The sequence below is a fragment of the Bombus fervidus genome, chromosome 3, assembly GCF_041682495.2.
Source record: "Bombus fervidus isolate BK054 chromosome 3, iyBomFerv1, whole genome shotgun sequence".
Taxonomy (NCBI): domain Eukaryota; kingdom Metazoa; phylum Arthropoda; class Insecta; order Hymenoptera; family Apidae; genus Bombus; species Bombus fervidus.
Genome location: NC_091519.1, coordinates 5,704,376 through 5,724,773, shown reverse-complemented (window position 1 = coordinate 5,724,773; position 20,398 = coordinate 5,704,376). Strand labels below are relative to the sequence as shown.

Sequence of the window (20,398 nt, the reverse complement as noted above, 5' to 3'; positions counted from 1 at the left end):
AAATACACAAGTGTCTGCATACATTTGCACGTTCGTGTACAAAGAAATGTTCAAATAGACGAGATACGAGATAAAGGGAATAAAGGGAAAACAACGATTACAGAGAGTTCACGGAAAGGAATGCATTCATGTTTCATCAAAAGGAAAAGTAACGCGCTACAGATGAGTCCCTTTTCGAGATTTTATACCGTGAGGAAAGTTAGTTCTTGTAACGAGATATATCTTTCAGTTGCATTACCTGTGAAGAAAGGAACGCGGCTCGAGTGTAAGAGAATGCATTAGCAACCTGACCCTCCGTTGGTCCCGTCAGTACCAGCACGTAAGTTACTCCAAGGAGAGGTATCAACACGAGTAACGCCTTACTCGCCTTTCTATATTGCTGGGTTTCTGCGTTCGTCGCTGACCAGAGCTTTGTTATCAGCACCTGTAACGAAGAACCGTTGTAACGATGATTAGACAGAGGAAAGTTTAGATGGAGAATAAAATAAAATAAAATAAAATAAGTAGAATCGTACTTCTGAAAGATAGCGATGATTGATAGAGATAAAATTTAATGGGTATCATATTTTGTAAAATAATGTTTAACTATAAGCAACATTCGCTTACGCTTTTACCACAAAATCTAATTGTTTCACAGAGGGCTTCGTTGCTGACGATCGTGTTGTTGATGTTACCTTAGATGTTAAAAAAAAAACAGAAAAAGTCGGCCATTCAAGTATATGTACTCACCCACATTATCATGAAAAGAAACATCACATTGATGCATAACACCAAAATAGCGGGGGCTTGGTAGAACCAGTCGTAAGCATGTGACACCATCCAGGGACAGTGCTTGCCCAATGCAACTTCCTGTGAACATTGTTGACTACAGTGCTATTGGAAACTAAGCCAATTCTTGGTTAACTTTATTAGCAAACGTCGCGTCGTTCAGTTTCTTTTCCTCGTGGTACGCGAAGAGCACGTCTCGGTGATGTTTCAGCTCGTTGACTTTAGCTATTTACTACGTAAGAGGTCGGGAAAGTTTTGCTGTACACCGAGAGAAGCAGATACAGACGCACCAGTTTTTTCCCCAGGAATTTAACGCGCAATTTTAAACCGCTGGCAAGCGAATAACGACTCAGAGTATTGGATGTTGCGTAACATAAGTTATTTAATTATAGACATGTTGGATCGTTGGAAACTTCTCTTGGAACACGTGAAATAACTAAAAAAAAAAAAAAAAAAAAGGAAGAAAGGTCTACGTAATATTTTATCTCCGATTGAAGAATTAAAACTGGACCGTGGAAACACGGTTTCAACAAAGGTGAAAAGTCCTTAATTAAATGCGTTCGCTGACGTACATCCCTTGAGAATATCTTTCCCTCTTCCTGTTACATCGTAGCGACTACTCTTCTTTGTCCTTATTTTTTGTTCACATCACGTACCTCGCCGGTATGTTAACGCGAATCGTGTCTCGAAACCTACGTTACGATATATTTTGATATTACCGGCATTCGTAGCAGGAAATTGGGGTATCGTCAAAAGCTTGAGGATCTTGGTGCCAGGTATTCTCCCTGATCATATAATACAATAAGTTGCAAAAATATTCATATTGTCAATTGTCGTCTTCGATAGATAAGAATTGTGAAATGTATAGTATAAGAATAACATGAATCTTACACAGTCGGCAATAAGGATGGTATGAATACTTATGTGAGTCACTATGGTACGTAGTATGAGACGCGAAGCACGCATTATACATATTTCTTACATCTTACGGTATTAAAATACCTATAGAGAACTTGTATAGAGGAGGTTGACCGTGAGATTTATATGACGATATTGCTCGTTGTTGAAATCGTCAAGTATATTTTAAAATAATTAATAAATAAGTACAGATAATGTTCGCAAAGACGCTCGTACTAACGGATTCGCTAAGACAGTGTATAAGTCGCAAAATAAGATTGCTGATAGCTCGTTGATAACTGATAGTGTTACGTCGCGCGAGATGGTCCGTGCGACGATCCCTCATGGTCTGGCCGCCAAGGCCTACACATCGTTACACTGACCCGCAATAAACCTAAGGAACCACCATAAACCGAATCTTTTTAACTTAATCTCTATTCATATAAGTATTTTCGGTTTATGGATGGTCCTTAAAACAGTCCGTATGTTTATTGCACGCTCTTACTAATTACGGAGAAAGCGGATGTTGTCTAGCGAAATAGCAGGTTTTTTCCATGAACAAGGACACCCATGAACCACATCTGCAGGAGACTTTCTCCTCATATTTTTACTTATTAACGTTGGCTATAACCAATGGGCATCGCGGATCGTTACCCTCACTTTTCTACCGAAAGTGTGAACAACGAATCCGCGTTCTTAGTTCAAAAAGGCACACCCACATCGAGCTTTCCTCCTTAATAGTACGAGACGGGTCTACTACTGTTCTTCAAATCTTCGGGTAGTCAAGTTAAGGGTCTTATCCTTAGAGCAGCTATCTACTGTTCTTTCCATCTCGACGTAGTCAACTCATAAAGTCAGTCAACTCCTGATCCAATAACAAGATATCATCATTACTACAATCTACGCGACATCAAGTTAATATTATATGCTTAGACGACGTAATATCAAGTGTTATAAGTTATTGAAAATATATACATTATAGAACTGTTGATTACAGTTTTATTACACAACAAACACCCCTATTATCCCACAAGAAATAAGGGGATCGACCTGTTCGTGGTGTCGATTGTTATAATCGTAACGGGAATTTACGACTCCCGTTGACGCGCTTCAACGCGATCGCGTCTCCTCGCGACTGAACGAAAATACAGACAGTCACTCGGTAGATACTGCTTCGCGCGACTAACTGAAGTAACTGGAATCCTTACGATCAACCATCTTCTACACAAGTCCTCTACATTGGTACAACCCCGACGTGATTTGAACACAACTAAACAATTCAACTATACAATCATACTCTACAAGTTTCCACATACCCGTATTAATTAATTTAATTTTGTAAGATCCCACTTTTTTTGAAACGCGATGGAACTCTGCGAAGAACGATTGCTTCAGATACAAAAATATTCAGATGAGAAAAAGTTAATAAATAAGTTAATAATAAAATAATAATTCCGACGTATAATAACGCAATAGATATTTCAATTCGTTCTTTTCTAGTTATCTAGTCTTCTTGGATCTTTTGTTAATATTTGAAGTTTATGTAAATTTTGCATGAAAGTATAAACCGTCTACAAAACGTTGTGAACTATTTTCTCGTACCTGATTTGGTTGGATCATGATACTTTGATCCAACGATTTGGCGATACCCCACATGGCGATGAAGAGGACTGGTATTCCTGGAATTATAATACGGCATACTTAAAAACGCAATAGTTCTTTGCTAGAAAAATTTCTTCACAGACTAAAATTATTGTAATCGATAACAATAAAAAATTATATAGAAAATTTCAGACTGTTTGAAGTAAGACAAATTTTAGAGAGCAAAGAAAAAAAACTTTTTTTTCCAAATTTCGCATAGTCGGATTGTACGCATGCTTCGGTGATTAAATCTTTCTTTTTCTGCAACGGGGTACGTTGCGAATTCAAAGCAGTCGATATTGATTTTTAGTTCATCGAGTGGAAGCATAAAGTCCTGATTATTAGTATGAACGAATATGGACCTTCCGCTGATCGAGAAAAGAAATATTAGATTGGTATATTTGGAATACCGAATTTTAAAATCAAACTTTCCTTATACACAGTTTCTCTTTTATTTATTTCAGCGCCAAGCGTGGTCATTCGTTAAAACGTAGCTGTTCTTAAAATACATAATACCAAAGTTATAAAAAATTATCAATTCCAGACATTAAATTTATATTCCCGGTAAAATTTACTCCACAAAGAATACAAAGTTTGCACACTGCTTCTTCGTTGATCCGAGTTACCGAGTGAATAGCAGTGCTTTGAAGAATAAAAATGATGTTGTGAAACTTTACCCCATCCTATAACAAGACACAGCCTCAACTTGATATTATCGCCTGTGAAGGTCTTGACGACCAATAGGAACAGATACAGGCCTGAAATAAAAATACATAATTTACATATAATTTGTATAATTTAGAATCATTGATATGAATAACAGATATTTAAATAATTTCAAGGTCACGAATAAAATTATTCGATACGAAAGATAGTAAGAAGGAATGTCGCGATTCGAAATCGGAAATTGTAACATCGACAAACCGAATCAGATTACCTTCTACGAACATCCAAAAGTAATTAGTCAATTGGAAATAATTCAGCAGAGACAGGAAAACGATACAGGTTGGCACGTCCGGTTGCATGGACACCTAGAATAATTGTTTGATTTAAAAATTAAGCTGAACGATGATCCAACGCTCTCGTACAACTCGACGGGATGTTCCATTTTGCATTTATGCAAACAGAAAAGAGTAAAAAGAGAAAAATTATCAATGGCATGCGTGTGCAAATTTGATCATCCGTAATGAAAATTTGTATTTCTATACGCGTATAAGCACCTACATAAAACGTTTTAATTTACATATAAATGTATCTAGGGTAAACATTTTATCTTTCTTAATGGAACGTCGTGTTTCTATCCGAACTGTTATATTTTAATCCAGTATAATTGAATGTGTATACATTTCTCAATTTTTTTAAAACGGAAAACTAATTAAAATTATATACCTATCGTATTGAAGTACCATATTAAACATTTGAGATACCATCGTAAAAAATGAATTTTTATATTTTCTCAATTTCTTTCGTTTCTATAAATGAAAGACAAAATGTGAGCATATTATTTTAATCTACGAATTTCTGCGATTTATAATTGAATAAAATTCTGAGTATTGAATATCATTATTTCATTTTTAATTGCAGTAGTTACAGATGAACTGAAATAATCCCGTACGTGGAGTGCATTATCTTCATTTATAATGGTGTCTATATTAGGGAATAAGTACGAGTTAAACAAAATGGAAACGAGGAAGAGAAAAAGAATCGAAGGAGGTCGAGTAAGTCATTAGAATTTCTTAGTGGTAGATCAATAATAGGAAAGCATCGAGAACATTTCAAACTTACTTCGTTCCTAGGATAGAAGAGGCAATGCACGGCCATCGTTTTCGAAGTGTGTGGTATATATTAGATAAATTTTATAATAATTCATTTTTTTAATTCTGTTATATTCTATTTCTTTCTATTTGTCTATTTATTCCTCTATTTCTGTTATATTTTTTCAAAATTTGCAACGATAGAAAAACAATATATCGGAGATGATCTAATTATATAATAATAATAAAACACTTGTATGATTTTACGAACAGTAAAATTTCTTTTACAGTTGATACTATATTTCCTAATGAAAAAATCAACTGGAAGTATTTTCTACCACAAAACCTTTATCACCTTTAACCGAAACATTTATTTTTTCCTCGTCACACGCATTCCTCGTATGTGACGGCCACATACAGAGGAAAAAAATGGTAGAAGAATTGGTAATTAAAAGCAGCCCAGTGAATTGAATTTTACGTGAGGCCAATTTCACCGTAACCATTTCATCGTTCGTATTGGCCTTTTAATTATCGAAAAACCAAACGCGCATCGGCCATTCCGCAGGCGTAATTAATTTTCCTTTCTATCGGTTCGTTAGCGTGTTACCAGAGGTTTTGCGACCAGTGAGCAAACACATTTCCGGTTCCTCGTTGGTGAAGCAAATCGCTATTCGACTAATTTAGCGACGCGATATCTTGTCCGTGTCTGAAACAGTTTAGCTGTTTCTCCTGGCCTAATATTTTAAGCTTCTTTTATCACGATCATTCTGCATTGGAGATAAAGCAAAAAAAATTTAGAATTTTATTCGGCTATACGAGAACAGATTTTCATCGAAATTGTAACTACAAAAACAGTGTTAATTAAAATTATGATATAAAAAAGCATCGGAATGTTCTCGAAGTATACGAAAGAAATTTTCGTTAAAATTTCTGTACTAAATATTGTAATAATAATGTATTGTAACGTGTTAAAATATGTTTGAATTTGACTATAAAATCTTTGAAGGATTGCGATTGTATCGAATTTTATTGTAAAATCTTGTGCAATTTGTACTTGTGGAAAGTTTTCGATCAAATCTCACACGAAGAATTCTTTCGTGGGAGTTTCATTCAAGAAGTTTGAAACGAATCTTCGCTCCAAGTTCAGTGTATGGAGTATAAAATTGAAAGTTTCCTCTTTTGATAATGTCGCTATGACAAGTATAAGAAATGTTTGCTTCGAATTCCGTGCAACGATTGGAAAATTTGATGGAAGAAGAAATTGTGAGGGTAAAAATATTAAGCAAATTCTTGGAATCTTTCTTTAGAATTTCTTCTTTCTCAGTCATACAAAAATCTTAGGAACCACGTCAAAGTATGCAACGTTTTTCGCGTGATAACTTGTGAACAGGAAAATATTTAAACTCAAAAATTGGTATCGTTCACCTCTATTCGGAAAATGGTTTCAATCGACATAAATCAAAATAAATTTAGGTTGAAAAAGCTGGACAAATTTACCCTTCTTCTTCCTAAATTTCATGGAAAAATTTAATATACGAGGTTTTCTTCCAAAGAAATATTCTAATTTTGCGTTTCTGCAACAAGTGACAGCATTTTAATTCTCGTCAATTTGTAGATCACGTTTTGTAGATAGTTTTTATCCGAAAGTAATAAGCCTTTCTTCTACGTCTGTTCTCGAGAACGAAAGGATACTGTGATAAAAAAGAAAGTCGAGCTCAAAGAACAATTATTTCGAGCAAATATAATCTTCCGTTTTATAAAGGCAAAATTTTAACGGTAAGAATGCTAAATTTCATTCCTTCCATGAATTAAGTGATATAGGTGGCTATCTGATTACGTCAATTGGTTTTCTCACTTAATACTTTATCGTCCAACCGCACTATGTGTATTGTTTCTACTTAGTATACACATACGTTTATACAGAATAATAGTAGTATAACTACGTTTATACAGAGCGGGGCGGTAATCGTAGTGTATCGGACAGGCAGTGGTTTTGCATGAAACAATAACAGAAAAGTTTGATATAATATTTTTTCACACGAGGTTTCGCTTTCGAGAAAATCGGATTTAGAGATTTGACAATTATATTTTAATTTAGTTAATTCCGAACTGAAAAAGAGTAAATAATCGACAGGGGTTTAAAATACATTTGGAAATATATAAAAAATACGCGTGTATCAGATCAGTTCGTAATTAAACACATTCAAATCTTATTTTCTTGAAAATAAAGCTTTAAACGAATATTTTCACAGGTATAATAACTTTCTGTTTATTGTTTACTCATACCTAATCGATACTTAGCCAAGTTAAAGTATACTCGATAAATTTCTAAGCTGGATTTTCCCAGAAACGAAGCGCCATATGAAAAGTTTTATTCTATATTTTCGATTATCTTTTCACGTAGCATTGCTTCCTGCCCGGTTGTATTACGATTACCGCAACATCCTGTATACATTTAATAAATAAAATTAATTACTCAATAGTTAAAGAGTTTCAGAGGATATTGTGTTTTCCATGAAAATACCTGCATCACGTTGTTTAGAATCCACATCAGGTCTGCAAGGATGTAGGTAAACATCAAGTTCGTGTGTATGTTGTTTCTGATACATCTGAGTTCCCTGAAACAGAGTTAACGATTTATCGAGTAATTTTTACGGTCTTTTGTTACATTGCTCGTACTGCTCAATATTCTTTAGAACGAATGACGAAGTTTATGAAAAATTATAGGTATATATGGATTAAATAATTAGTTAAGAAAAGTTTCGATTTATATTATTTCTGTTTCTGTAAAAAGATAAATAGACAAAATAACGTATAACAAAGGTGAATGAATACAAGTAAAAATATCGTCCATAATTATGATTAGACGCACTTCGTAGAAACTAACAAACCTATACATGAATCACCGCGACCCTTTGCGGACACAGTTCGAAGTTAAGCAGTCTGTGATTCTGTGTTAAACAGAACTGTTACTGCAGCAAACTAGGTTCTAACTGACTCGACGTAAACGAAACGATGCGCCTGTCTTAATAACGTAGACATATTTGTTCCAACAAACAAGTAATAATTTATAGCGAACTTTTTACAAACAGACTTGATAGTTACGTATATGTAATATAACATTTGTATATATATATAAATGTATTTTTGTATATATATACAATATATAATTTGTATATATATAACATTTAAATGTAAAAAACATTTTATTATACTATGCAGGGTAAGTCGGAAATTGTAGTACAACCGGACACGGGATGCTTGTACGTGAAAAAATTAGTCGAAAATTTTTAATTACTTTTAACAGAATTACAGAATTTAAATTTAATTACAGAATTAATTTTCGACTAATTTTTTCACGTAGAATTATCTCTTGCCCGTTTATACTTCCACCCCACTCTGTATAGATGTAACGGCGAGCAACAGCATAATCCAATATAGAATTTTAATAACAATATTACACGCGTAGAGAAGTCACTTGCCACCGGTGACAGCAAGTTTGTTACTTTGTTATTAATTTGTTAGTTGCAGCGGCACTAAACGGAAGTTTACATTGCGTTGATGGCTTCAGTCAGCGGATAACTTTGAAAATTTGTTTGAGCTTCGTCGTTTCAATTGGATCGTTTCTCTCAATTCGTAACATACGTTGGGGCATTGTACAGTGCACTTTTCAAGGCGAGCAACGTATGGCCCGCGTGTGATGCGATTTACTTCCATGCGTGTCAAGCAACAACGTAATTCTTGAATCAGATAGATATGCAACGCTCGTGGATCGCGAGCAAAGTTTCACCGGCATAATGTTATGGAAATAAAGGTGAGACGATGATTACACGTTGAATTCCCGGTGAATATTAGATCGGTGAGTTTTAAGGTAGTTCGACCCCAGTTTTATCACTGCCAAACAAAAGGTAAAGCGGCACGATGTGCAGTCGTTGAATAATTTCAGTAGAACAGCGCCGAATTAGTCAGACATCGCCAAATACACCTGGGACAGCCTAGTCGTTTAGATCATAGCTGTCGTTATGCGAGAGGTCTATATTAAATTTCATTCCTCTGAAGTTTAAACTTGATTAGTTAGTTAATAACGTTTATTAAATTTCGTTTCATTATTAATTATAGTCAACTGTATTCGTTCGAGGTACTGAATGAACGAAGTGCGTTTCATAATTACAAAACCGCTCAACAACTTTCAATCTTTATAGGTTGTTTTATATCTTTTTGTAGGAAGTTAATTAATTAAAACACAGATGAAAAAATACGGATGTAAAATGATAATACCAAATGTTAATCCTTAACTTACTCTTTCAACCTACATTTTCGAAAGAAATAACTCGAAACATGCAGGTTCATGTTCCAGAACAATACAGAAGCAATGTTATAAAATACACAAAATCGGTCAGGATTAACATTTACGTATACGAAGGGAAAAATTTGGTTCCATACGTTCGAGTTGATTGAATTTATTAAATCGCATCGGTCGCCTTTAGGCTGATGGTCGGTATACAATTTTACGTAGAACCTCTCTTCCCCGATTAAGTTTCATTCCAGCGCATGATTTAAAGCAAATTGTTCCGTGCTATGCTTTTAACAGCAGCCATTGCCTTTCAACCGCCACGAGAGTGCTTCGATGCGGTCGGTCGCAAAAACGCGATTAATTATTAAGCGAATATACGATACATACGCGACAATGATTGATACGAAAATAAAGGAGATACAGCCGTATCGAATACTTGAAACAAAATCCGCTCGTGGTGATGTAAAAATCTCTGATGTCACAATGTGTTTGTTTCGTTTCCTTTTCTTATCGTTTGATCGATAAAAAGTCACTCACTGGACTGGACCAGAATCTCTATTAATTTTTTCGCAATCCTTTCTCTTAACGAATAAATATAACAATAATACTAAAGGTGGTCTTAATACTATTATTTATAAAGCACACACTAATGAACGATATTTCAGTGTTATTTTACTTATAAGGCGGAAGCGGATACGGTGCAGCTACTTTTTCATTCCGTGAAATAATTCCTACGATGAGAAGAAACGAGAAAAACAAACTTCTCGCAGTATTAAAAGAATATCGTGTCTCATAGCGTGGAAACAGAGCGATATAATAATATATTTATTTAAAGCACAGCGTCGTTTCAGACGAACAGAATTGACTAAGAAGTTTTCAGATAATTTTCTACGAAACATTCCAAATTAATTCGGAGATAGGTCATTAAGAAAAGATGACGACTGTTGATCTTCTTTCGTGTTCTCGTTGGTGAATAAACAGCTTATTCTTTCTCTCTCTTGCTCGAGGTCTTTTCGATTATTTATTAAGGCTCCATTTATTAAGTTAATTATGTTATATTTTATTATATAATTTATTTATTCATTATACAATAATTTATCATATTTTGAGTTAGAAACACGCGTGTCATGTAGGAAATATCTTTCACGTCGTTTATCTTGTGGTAAAACAATTTTATTGTGAAATAAAATCTAAATTAATAATTGAAAAACATGCATAGAATCGAGCGTAGATTGGTTTAATTAAATGTACGGTAGTTTTGTTGAAACCAGGTAGAGTTAACATTTTATTTATTTAGTTCATTTTGAGAAAACTGATGTTTAGTGTGCATGAGTCTAATATATCCGTCGGAAACCACGGATTCACCACGGAAGTGCGTTTCAATCCTAGATACTCTTAATAAAATATCCCGTGTTCCGTACATTCGAGCACTATACTGAGTTTCATATTAGCTTCCTTGCTCTGTATTTCTGAAATTCCTCTTTGCTATATAGATTTCGGACTCAGAGCTTGGTAAGAGCTGGTTACAAATGACCCCAATGACGACTGCTTTGAGTAAGATAAATAAAGATTTACGTACATTGAGATAACAATTAATTTTTGTATATTATACGCTAATAACAATAGCTCGAATAAATTTCTTTATCATATTTAAATCCCACGTAAAAAAAATTAGAGGAACTTGTAAGAAACGACCAAGATTCAACCACGGAATCGAAGCTTTTACAATCGGTTTGTAGATTCTATCTTTCGACCATTGCATTAGCCTGAAGTATCCCTCGGTAAGCCTTACTTCCAAGTGAAACCATTTGCTTTCATGGAAATATACGCTGGTGTATGCTGTTTCTCGGAGATAAATGAAAGTAGGAGAATTGGAGAATGAAGAAATAGGACTCTGTCGAGGGTGATCCGCGCGATAGGAAGCTTCAAAAAATTGATCTGAAATTCTATGCAAAGTAAAACCGGGGGATGATAAATATATAGCATATATTACAGTTGCACTTTTTCATCTTTCCTTTTTTCCCAAGTCCCTCTCTACTTTGCTCCGTGAGTATAGTATATTCGCTTTGTCTGAATATCTAAATTTTGTATCTCATCTGTATTTTCTCGATAATATTCGAGGATTCACTAATAAACCATCCATATTACCATCTACCAATAAATCCCTCAACTTCTCATTTACTGTACGTATTATATTAATCGAAAAACTAATATTACATTTGTTTTTAAAGAAAGTAATCACCATCCTTCACCCAACGAAATAAGAACAAACATTACAATTAAATCACGTGGCCGTTCAAAAAGTTCAATCCGAATTGTCCTAGATGCTCTTTGAAAATTTCATTTACACGATTTCCATAATTTCACTTCTTCCATACTCAGCCCATAATCGTCCCTTTACCGAACCAAAAACTGTAACAACGGTTCGTTAAATTTATTTTAATTCGATCTACTTTTCGATCAAATCTCCGTATCACGAACACGTTTTGTTTGTGAATCTGGAATTTTACGCTTCCTCTATTTCGCAATTCCATTCTCCCGTAAAACCCATTTTTGTGCTCGAATAATAATCCTTCAAAGCTTATCTTTCAGTTACATTCGAGGTTTTATCCCACGGACGGTTGCTTTCATCCAACGATCATTGGTTTTATTTAACGAATAGAAAGAATGCGTTAGAAGGTTTGCTCCATTTCGCGAGGCCCCATTTCCGGAGGCGATGGAAACACGGCACCTTTCAAACGATGCGGTTAATAAATGATCAAAATTGCGAGTGCCACGTGAAACGTCGTTTCCTTGCTCGTTAACGTGCACAGGGCAAAAAGATATTATCGCGTTTCTTTGAACATGCCGATTGACCTATGCATAGAAGACCGAATATTCGTTCGCGAATATTTTTCATCGATTTCACGGTGCACCGTACATGCAAATCTCTATCATACTACGTTAAAATTTCAAGTAAGATCTAATCTATATGAAAATTACGAAGCCTTTTATGGATCTCAAGATGATTCTCTCACATTCTATAACAATATTTTAGTAATTATATAGATATATAATTACTAAATATTATTAATAGTTTATAATAGTAATTTTTCTTTCCACGAATCTTTTCATACTTTTAATGAGTTCAAGACGAAAATCGCCTACTCGCAAATAAAGAGAAGTCTCTTAATTGTAAATGTTACATATATTGTACAATTTGTTTTCTTTTTATGTTTCTAGACAAATATTAGCTTCTACTAATATTCTACTAGTATTCTGAAGTTTTTAATAGATGCAAAACGAAAATCACTTACTTGCAATAAAGAAAAATAGAAACGGCGATGATCAGTGTAAACAAGGAGATGCTGTATCCAACGAAGTAGATCGTGTTTGAAATAACCTCGACACTGCCCTCGATCTCTGGCACGCGGAGATCTCGGCAGAGGCTGTAGTTGGTATAGTTGCTCCAATTACCGTCTAGCCTGCACCAGCGACTCGCGTTCTCTGCAAATGATCCAAATTAGCCCCATTAGTATTCACGAATTTAATATCCCGTTTTTCTATCTAGGAATACGTAATTACTTTATCACGGAGGCACTCGGTGGGATTTGATACACGTGACGTAAAAATCGACGGAGTATTTCCCACGAGAGAATAAACTCAAAGTAGATCGGTTTTACGGGGAAAGTTCGAGCAATTTAGTCGGGTGAATTGGAATTACCGTAGAGATGACCTCACCCGGTTACCTTTGATCTTTCGTAATCGAAGTATTTGGCGATAGAAACTATATGAACTATATTATCAGATCACGTGTTATTAAAATATTCAAATTGTATTCAAATCGTTGTATTTGCATTTCATATCTTCTGCGTTTACTAGCTTACTCGATATTTTTTCAAAATAACTCTTTAAGTACACGATTCTTTCAAAATATCGCGTCTTTCGTCGATGTAACTTCCACACGATTTAGCGTATAACTAAAAATTTGAAAAAAAAAGATTAACAAAGTGTGATTCTCTCCTTTAAATATCACTTAAGTGTATAAAAATCCACAGTCTTTCGTTTCCTATAATATAAATGTGATACTCCAACGGCGATGCCTTTCGACTTTTAAGAGTTAAATATAAATGCGATAAGCACGGTTACTACGTGCCCAGCGGTTGAAATCGACAGATTTTCGAGGCAATAACGTTGATATTTGCGGAACCGCAACGAATGTCGGTCGCCTGGCATTATTCACGATCGCCAAAAGAAAGTGCTTGCATTAGTCGATAAGACTGTAGAAGAAAGGTCATTCGCGAAAGAGCATTAAAACGAGTTTCTTAATTTACACGAGTTACGGGGTCTTCGCCGTTCTTCCAAGTCGATAATTAATGAACGACGGCTACTTCGTCACGCTACGACGAATTTAACGTTGCGTTTTATTCAGTCTGCCTATGTTTAAGTTTCCACGTTAACGCCGTGAATTAATTATCGAGGCCCTTCTGAATACTGTCAAAGTAATTTCCAACGTGAGCCTTGACAAAGCCTTTAAAATCACCATGGCTAACGTTAGGTCAATCAAATTTTCATTCATTCATATTGTAAAGTCTGTCGGGATAGTAAATTTCTTCATTAAATTCTAAGTAAAAATATTAATTTACTACCGAGTTTCTAAGCTAAGGATAGATCACAAAGCTTCATCGATCTGGAATTTTTAATTTGTATTAGTTTTGAAAGAAAGAATGACGAAATCATAAAACGAATCCTTGCCCTCAGAAACAATGATCCTTAAAAGCCTGCACCGAGGAAGTTTGTATTTAACAAACGGGTGTAATACGTTTAGTAATTAAAATGCGAGCAATCCTTAACCATCTGCAACCAAGTTCTGTGATTAATGAAAAGGATAAGTCGGGTGAGAAGACTTATCGGGATTGTGTTTCAACATTTGACGGTTAAATGCCGGGCAAATATACTTTGGATGCTTGCAGAAAGCTCGTAATTGTAGAGGAATGGAAGTTTAATCGTACGAAAGCAAATTCGAAGCGCTTTCGTTATTAGTTTATGGGACATCTTACCATTTACAAATTAAAATTCAAAATCGGCTTCGCAACTTAATTATGAAACATTTAATGCGACGAGGATTGTGTTACTCTATTTCGTTTATGACAAGCTATCGTATCACGTATCGTATTAAGTACGACACCGATTAAATTATTTATTCGTAAATAATCGTGTCCTAGAATATAAATGTTTAATTCTACTTTCTTAAATATCGTAGGTACCTACTTATAAGCTTTCGCTCTGCAAATATTCTCAGATTCTTTTTCCACAACATCTCGTATAATGCAGGGTCACATTAATGCAAAACAACACGCAGGAACATTCGACAAACACGAAAGTTCACTTCAGCCGGAGCAGCTGCTAATAAAACACAAAATTAAGTTTCTTCCGGTCGCGCATCGCAAACTTCGTGCAACGTTTGTTCTCTCCCTTTGTTACGCGATGACATATCGCATTTGTGGTAAACTGTGATTTCCACGTGAGTTTCAAAAAACACAAAGCGCATCGTATTCCGATTTCTTTCGTCGAAAAAATGCCGATCGATGGGAAAACGCGATACGTTGAAAAACTGAATCTGCCACACTGGCGCGAACTAATTCGTCGCGATTCCATTCTCGATTATCTGTTTTGTGTACGCGCGACAATCACCGGTGCATCGATTTTCACTGGAATATTTTCGGATCTCGTCGGACAAAAGAACGATCCAGTAACAACGTTCGAACGAAATATACTATTGCCTACGCTACGGTCAATTTGGATTTTTTCCCTTTACTTTATTCCTTTCTTTTTTATTTTTTTCTTTAGTTCTACCGCATATTCGAAAAGTTGGAAACGAATACTTTATGAAAAATTTGATCGAATGCGATAACTGCATTAACGATATAATTATGAGAAATTTACGTCGTACTATTTCTAGATTGCGCGTGAAATTTTCAAAACTGTTGCTTTTCTCGTCGATGAAATATAAAAGTGTCGGATAAACTGTCAGGTAGAATGGTTTACTGGAAATACACGTCATACGTTGTAGTTTGCTCTGTACACAATGGAAAGTGGAAGATAGCATTCATGTATTAGATTGGATACCTCAGTTACTATGTAGACGTGAATCCAATCGAAAATTGCTTGGGGATACGCGAAGCTCCGGCTTAGAGAAAATTGTTTGCGGAGAATCGAATAATTAACGAGACAGATATGATTGATATGCAAATAGGATATAACATGGGAATGTCAGATCAATTTGGTTGATAGTATGTCTGGATTGTGTGGGGCTAGTTTAGATAACCATAGTGATTCAAGAAAGTATTTGAACATTCATACCGAAAGCTTGATATCTAACTATCATCTAAACATTCTTCTTATACGAATATATCCACCTCCAAAATAATAAATTAACACTATGAAAATGTTAAAAGAATATCGTAGAAACATCGTTAGGTTGACAAATATTTTTGAAAGTCTACAGATTAACGAGAAAACAAATGCTGAATTCATTAAATTGCGAAAAGGTAGGATATGGTCTGTGTGGCAAGAATGAGAATGGAAGATGTTAGTAGAGCGTATGTAATGCGAAGCAACATCGTGTTCCTTTATAACGATGTATTTCGTATAATAATCAAATGCGTACGATTTCCATAACATTAGCTTGCAGTCAATGGAAATATCCGTGTGGCTATTTATAGTGTTTCGTGAAATAGGGTTTTTAAGTCTTCAAGGAAATATGACCATTATAATGCAGTGTTTTAAAAAATACTGTTTACATAATTTCATGCTCGAAATGAAAAGTATCATATCGCCTTATTTATATGTATTGCAGACGTCAATATATTTTAATAATTGCAATGAAATTTATTTCTCTATAAGAACGGAATAGAAATATAATAAAATTTTAGTCATTTATTAAAATGTTGAATTTTCTAAATAATTTATATGTTATAACTTATTATTAATATTTTATACCTTAATTTATATTTTATATTTATATTTAAAGTTTTACAAATCTATATAAAAACTTTTAATTGAATTCTATAAAAATTGTAGTAGGAAACGTAGAAAATATAACGACATGAAAAAATAGCGAGTATAATGGTGGTATTTGAGAGGATCGAACATTGTGTTTTTTACTCTGAACAACGTTTAAAAACAATCGGGTCATTGGAAAATATTTTTCTGCAAGTTTAATTGCTCTCAATTTTGACATCTACGTTGGCGGATGGCAATCGGTATAATATTAAGCCATTTCGATCGAGTTGATTGTTCAAACTGATAATTTGCACCCTATGTATAATAGTTTCGAGTTTCGATCATTGAAATCTGTTTATTTTAACCCGTAAAAAATATGATTAAAGTCTCTTTATTTGGTCTTTAATCTTTAGAACCTTTTTATAAATATTTGCACAATTTGTTATTCACTTTTTTACGTTTCAAGATTAAAAAAAGAAATTTAACATACTTTCAAAGTTAAAGTGCCTCTCATATAAAAGAAATGGAATCTTTTAATTTTCCAAATAAACGAAACCATCGAGGGACGTAGAACATAACGCAAAACAATTTCAGATAATATCTACATCTTCTAAATTCCTTGCGCGAGTATCGGAATGTGGAACTTGATAATAATTTCACAAATATTTCCAATCTTATACTTAAGATTATTATTATTATTATTTCTAGCCGAAATGAACAAAATTCTACACGTATAAAACACATTACCTTCGCGTTAGAAATAATCATATAAAAAATACTTCCACAATTCTTTTATACAATCAAATAATATCTGCTATTATTAGCGAAATTTTACAAGTAGCAAAATATTACACATAAAATGAATAAATTCAGTTTCCTCTATAAAATATTCTAATCATCCTAAAACCGATCATTTCAAAATATACAAGATATAAAATATACGAGATCTGGACCATGAAAAGGACCATTTTCTCTACAGCGGAGGCAAAGTTTGAAGAGTGCATCGTCTATGGAAAGATATAAAAATATCTTAGTATATAATACCTCTCAGACCATATTATTCGTCCCCTGTGAATTACCTGATAATAAGATACTTTAGCATCGAAGCGACTCTGTATCACGATGTACGAGTTATTCTGCTCTGCTGGCAGGTAAATAGGATACAAGCCATATTCCTTTCGTCCTTATTTCTTCCACTTTTTTCTTCCTTCGCGATGCTTATCTTTATTTTCCCCATGGGTTTCAACTTTTGTTCTTCGTTGTTCGTAATTGAAATGCTAATTATGAAGCAGCGAAACGAGCACAAGTCGTGCAGAAACTTTCTTTTCATTGGCGGAGGCTTGCCGATTATTTGGCCATAAGTTGGAAAAGTTTGCAGAGAAGGCGGAAGAGAGCGTCAACCACGTCCTTATTGTGACGAGATTAACCACCTGGAAATTGTAATCTCCGCTGCTTTCTGACGGTGATACGAGTAAAATTGTGAAAGCATTTTAACGATTGGACGCAAGTTTCGGATTAAAGATAGCGATGTCCTTATGGCACTTCTGTTGATTTATTAAATATCAACGTAACGATAGCACGTAGTGTCATAAAAGAGGTTAATAATTTGAATTAAGTAGTAATAACAAGAGCCGGAGTTTTATTACGTCTCGTTTTACCTTTTATTTGAAAATAAGAAACAATAAAAGTAGCATAGACGTAGCAGCATAGAGTAGTATAAATGGCGAATCTTTCTTCCGATAAAGGCTTATTTTTTTTTCATCAAAATAATTTGGTACAATATTATTTATTCTCGTCTTCGTATCTTTTATTTTAAATGGACCTGTCCGACCAGTTATTTTTAAAGGTATTTTTTAGAAGATTGATACAACTTAAAAAAATCCTTGATGGGTTAATAATGGAAAATATTTTACTTCTTCCAATCTGTAAGTGCGCGTGTGCGTGTGTGTGATATTTCATTTGGTGGTTTTATATAGCAACATAGAGAACTAAATTACAATTTTTTCGAAAAAATCTTCATTTCCTGAAACGATTGCAATCAAATTTATCAATTTTTCTTCTGTGATCCTTAAACAGCCGTTTTTTTGGCTAAATTAAGTTAAACAACTTTTTCGTGTCATAGAGTTGCACGGTTGCTATTATTTTATGTTAAAAAGGGAAAAGAAAGGAAAAGAAGAGGGAACATTTTATGGAGCTAACGATCTCACTTTTGCAAGCGTCTTTCTGAAAACTTCAACTTCTTTAAAAGAATATTAATAGAATACCAATTATGGTCTATTGTACATCAGGTACCGCATAAAAAATCTTCCTTTATAATAATCTTTTATTTCTTTAAGAATAAGATTTTCGATGAAAAAGTCACTAAGATAATGTTAGTCATAATAGCCAATTATCTTTTCCTGTATCGGGTTTCTAATTATGAATATTCCAGAAACTACCACATACAGTGAAAATAACGAAATTATTTCACACGATAAGTTTTGTTATAGCAATTAATAATCTCGTATAAGTAAGCTCAGATTATTGACTTACTTCTGATGACGATTAAAATACCCGAATGAGACATCTCGTAGATAAAAAGAAGAGAGAGATTATTAAATAAAACAATGTGATATTCTAAAAGGATATCAAACGACATTTTCAATCTATTTTCATACATATTTTGCCTTACTTAGGTTTTTAAATATCGCATAACAGCTATTGACATACAAACAAAATTGTAACTTGTAAAACGTTTTCCAAACATCAAACTCGAATTTCACTTCGAAAATCATGGAATATGTAATGCAGGAAGATTATTTTATGGCTTAGTCTAGACGCAGACGCTAACATTCGTAATATATCCCAGCTTCAATGCAATCCACCGTTTATAATCCGTAATTCTACATGATCCGGAATAATTCTACAATCTAAGCTCGTCCTGGCATACGATCGATATTCGCGTTGCACGCTTGTATTTCAGAAATACACACCGTCATGTCACGTTAAAACCATAGATTCCCACTTCTCTTTCTCCTTTCATTTCGGTAAAAGATTCACGATCGACGAATACCAAAAAAGATATCGAAGGTTCGTAAGATGAAAGAATAGAGAGAAATTTTCTGTTCAGCTCCCCTTTTGTTTGAGAAGTCAATAAAACTGTATTTCGGAGGAAATCTTTTCGCAATCTTTTTATTTTCGCTCCTCCAAAAGGACCAACTGCCTCCTGGGATTTCTGTTTATATTATCACTATTATCCGTAATTGTTTCGATTCGATTTAGTCGTTCTAAACGTGTTAGTTAGATTTTTCAGGAAAATGGGATCAGGTTTTTAAGGGAAAATATTAGATTTGATTTCTTTGTTCGAAGTAAAATTGATCAACGGATAATTTAGGTTTCGTTAAAATAACATATCGTTAGTTTGCTAAAAAACTGGATTTAAGAAGTAGGCTTATCATCTCTTGATGATTTAATTAATGTTCCATCGTGGATTAACTAAAATAGCCCTTTTTTTTCAAAAGTAGAAGCAGTGCTATCGTATGGAAATCGATAATTAAACGCTTCGTATCTATTCAGTTCGTTTTGTATTCTTCTCTTGCCGCTAGAGATCAAATATTTGTCGGCATGGTCGCTGCATTTCGATTGAAACATTTATCGTGTTCTTTGTAAATATTTCCACTTTATTCGGGTAAACGTTCGAGTGCAGTATTTGAACTCTACAATTGAGATTTGCGTCGGGTACAGTTTCTGTTATAGCTGTGAATTAGGTAACGTTCTTTTATGAAAAACCAGCTCCATTCAGAATCTTCTTAAAATCCACCTTTTTAATTTCACGTCAAATATTCGATAAGAAAAGAAACCGGTAAAATAAGGCAACCTGATATTTCATCCACTTTTGTTCTTAGCTTTTGTGAGTCAGCTGGTAAACTTCTCAATGGTAAGCGTATCCGTCAACTTCAGCATGGTAACGTAATATTACTATTTCGTTGAAGTTAGCTTATTCATAGCTGCAATTGTAATCGTGGCATTTATTTCAGAAGTGAAGGAGGTTCGCGCGCTGGAGGTGAACCAACTTCCTCTG

General features: G+C 34.2%; 1 protein-coding gene across 5 annotated transcripts in view; it reads right to left on the bottom strand.

The window, feature by feature from the left end:
• Positions 1 to 20,398, bottom strand: part of Dh44-r1 (Diuretic hormone 44 receptor 1) — a 76,322-nt gene that overhangs the window by 2,492 nt on the left and 53,432 nt on the right. For all 5 annotated transcript variants that reach the window (XM_072000685.1, XM_072000682.1, XM_072000683.1 and 2 more), the window contains 7 exons: positions 12,651 to 12,840; positions 7,585 to 7,678; positions 4,244 to 4,337; positions 3,984 to 4,064; positions 3,268 to 3,344; positions 730 to 849; positions 239 to 424 (listed from right to left, as the gene is read on the bottom strand). In XM_072000685.1, coding sequence (XP_071856786.1) covers positions 239 to 424; positions 730 to 849; positions 3,268 to 3,344; positions 3,984 to 4,064; positions 4,244 to 4,337; positions 7,585 to 7,678; positions 12,651 to 12,840 — 842 coding nt within the window. The remainder of the gene's footprint in view (positions 1 to 238; positions 425 to 729; positions 850 to 3,267; positions 3,345 to 3,983; positions 4,065 to 4,243; positions 4,338 to 7,584; positions 7,679 to 12,650; positions 12,841 to 20,398) is intronic.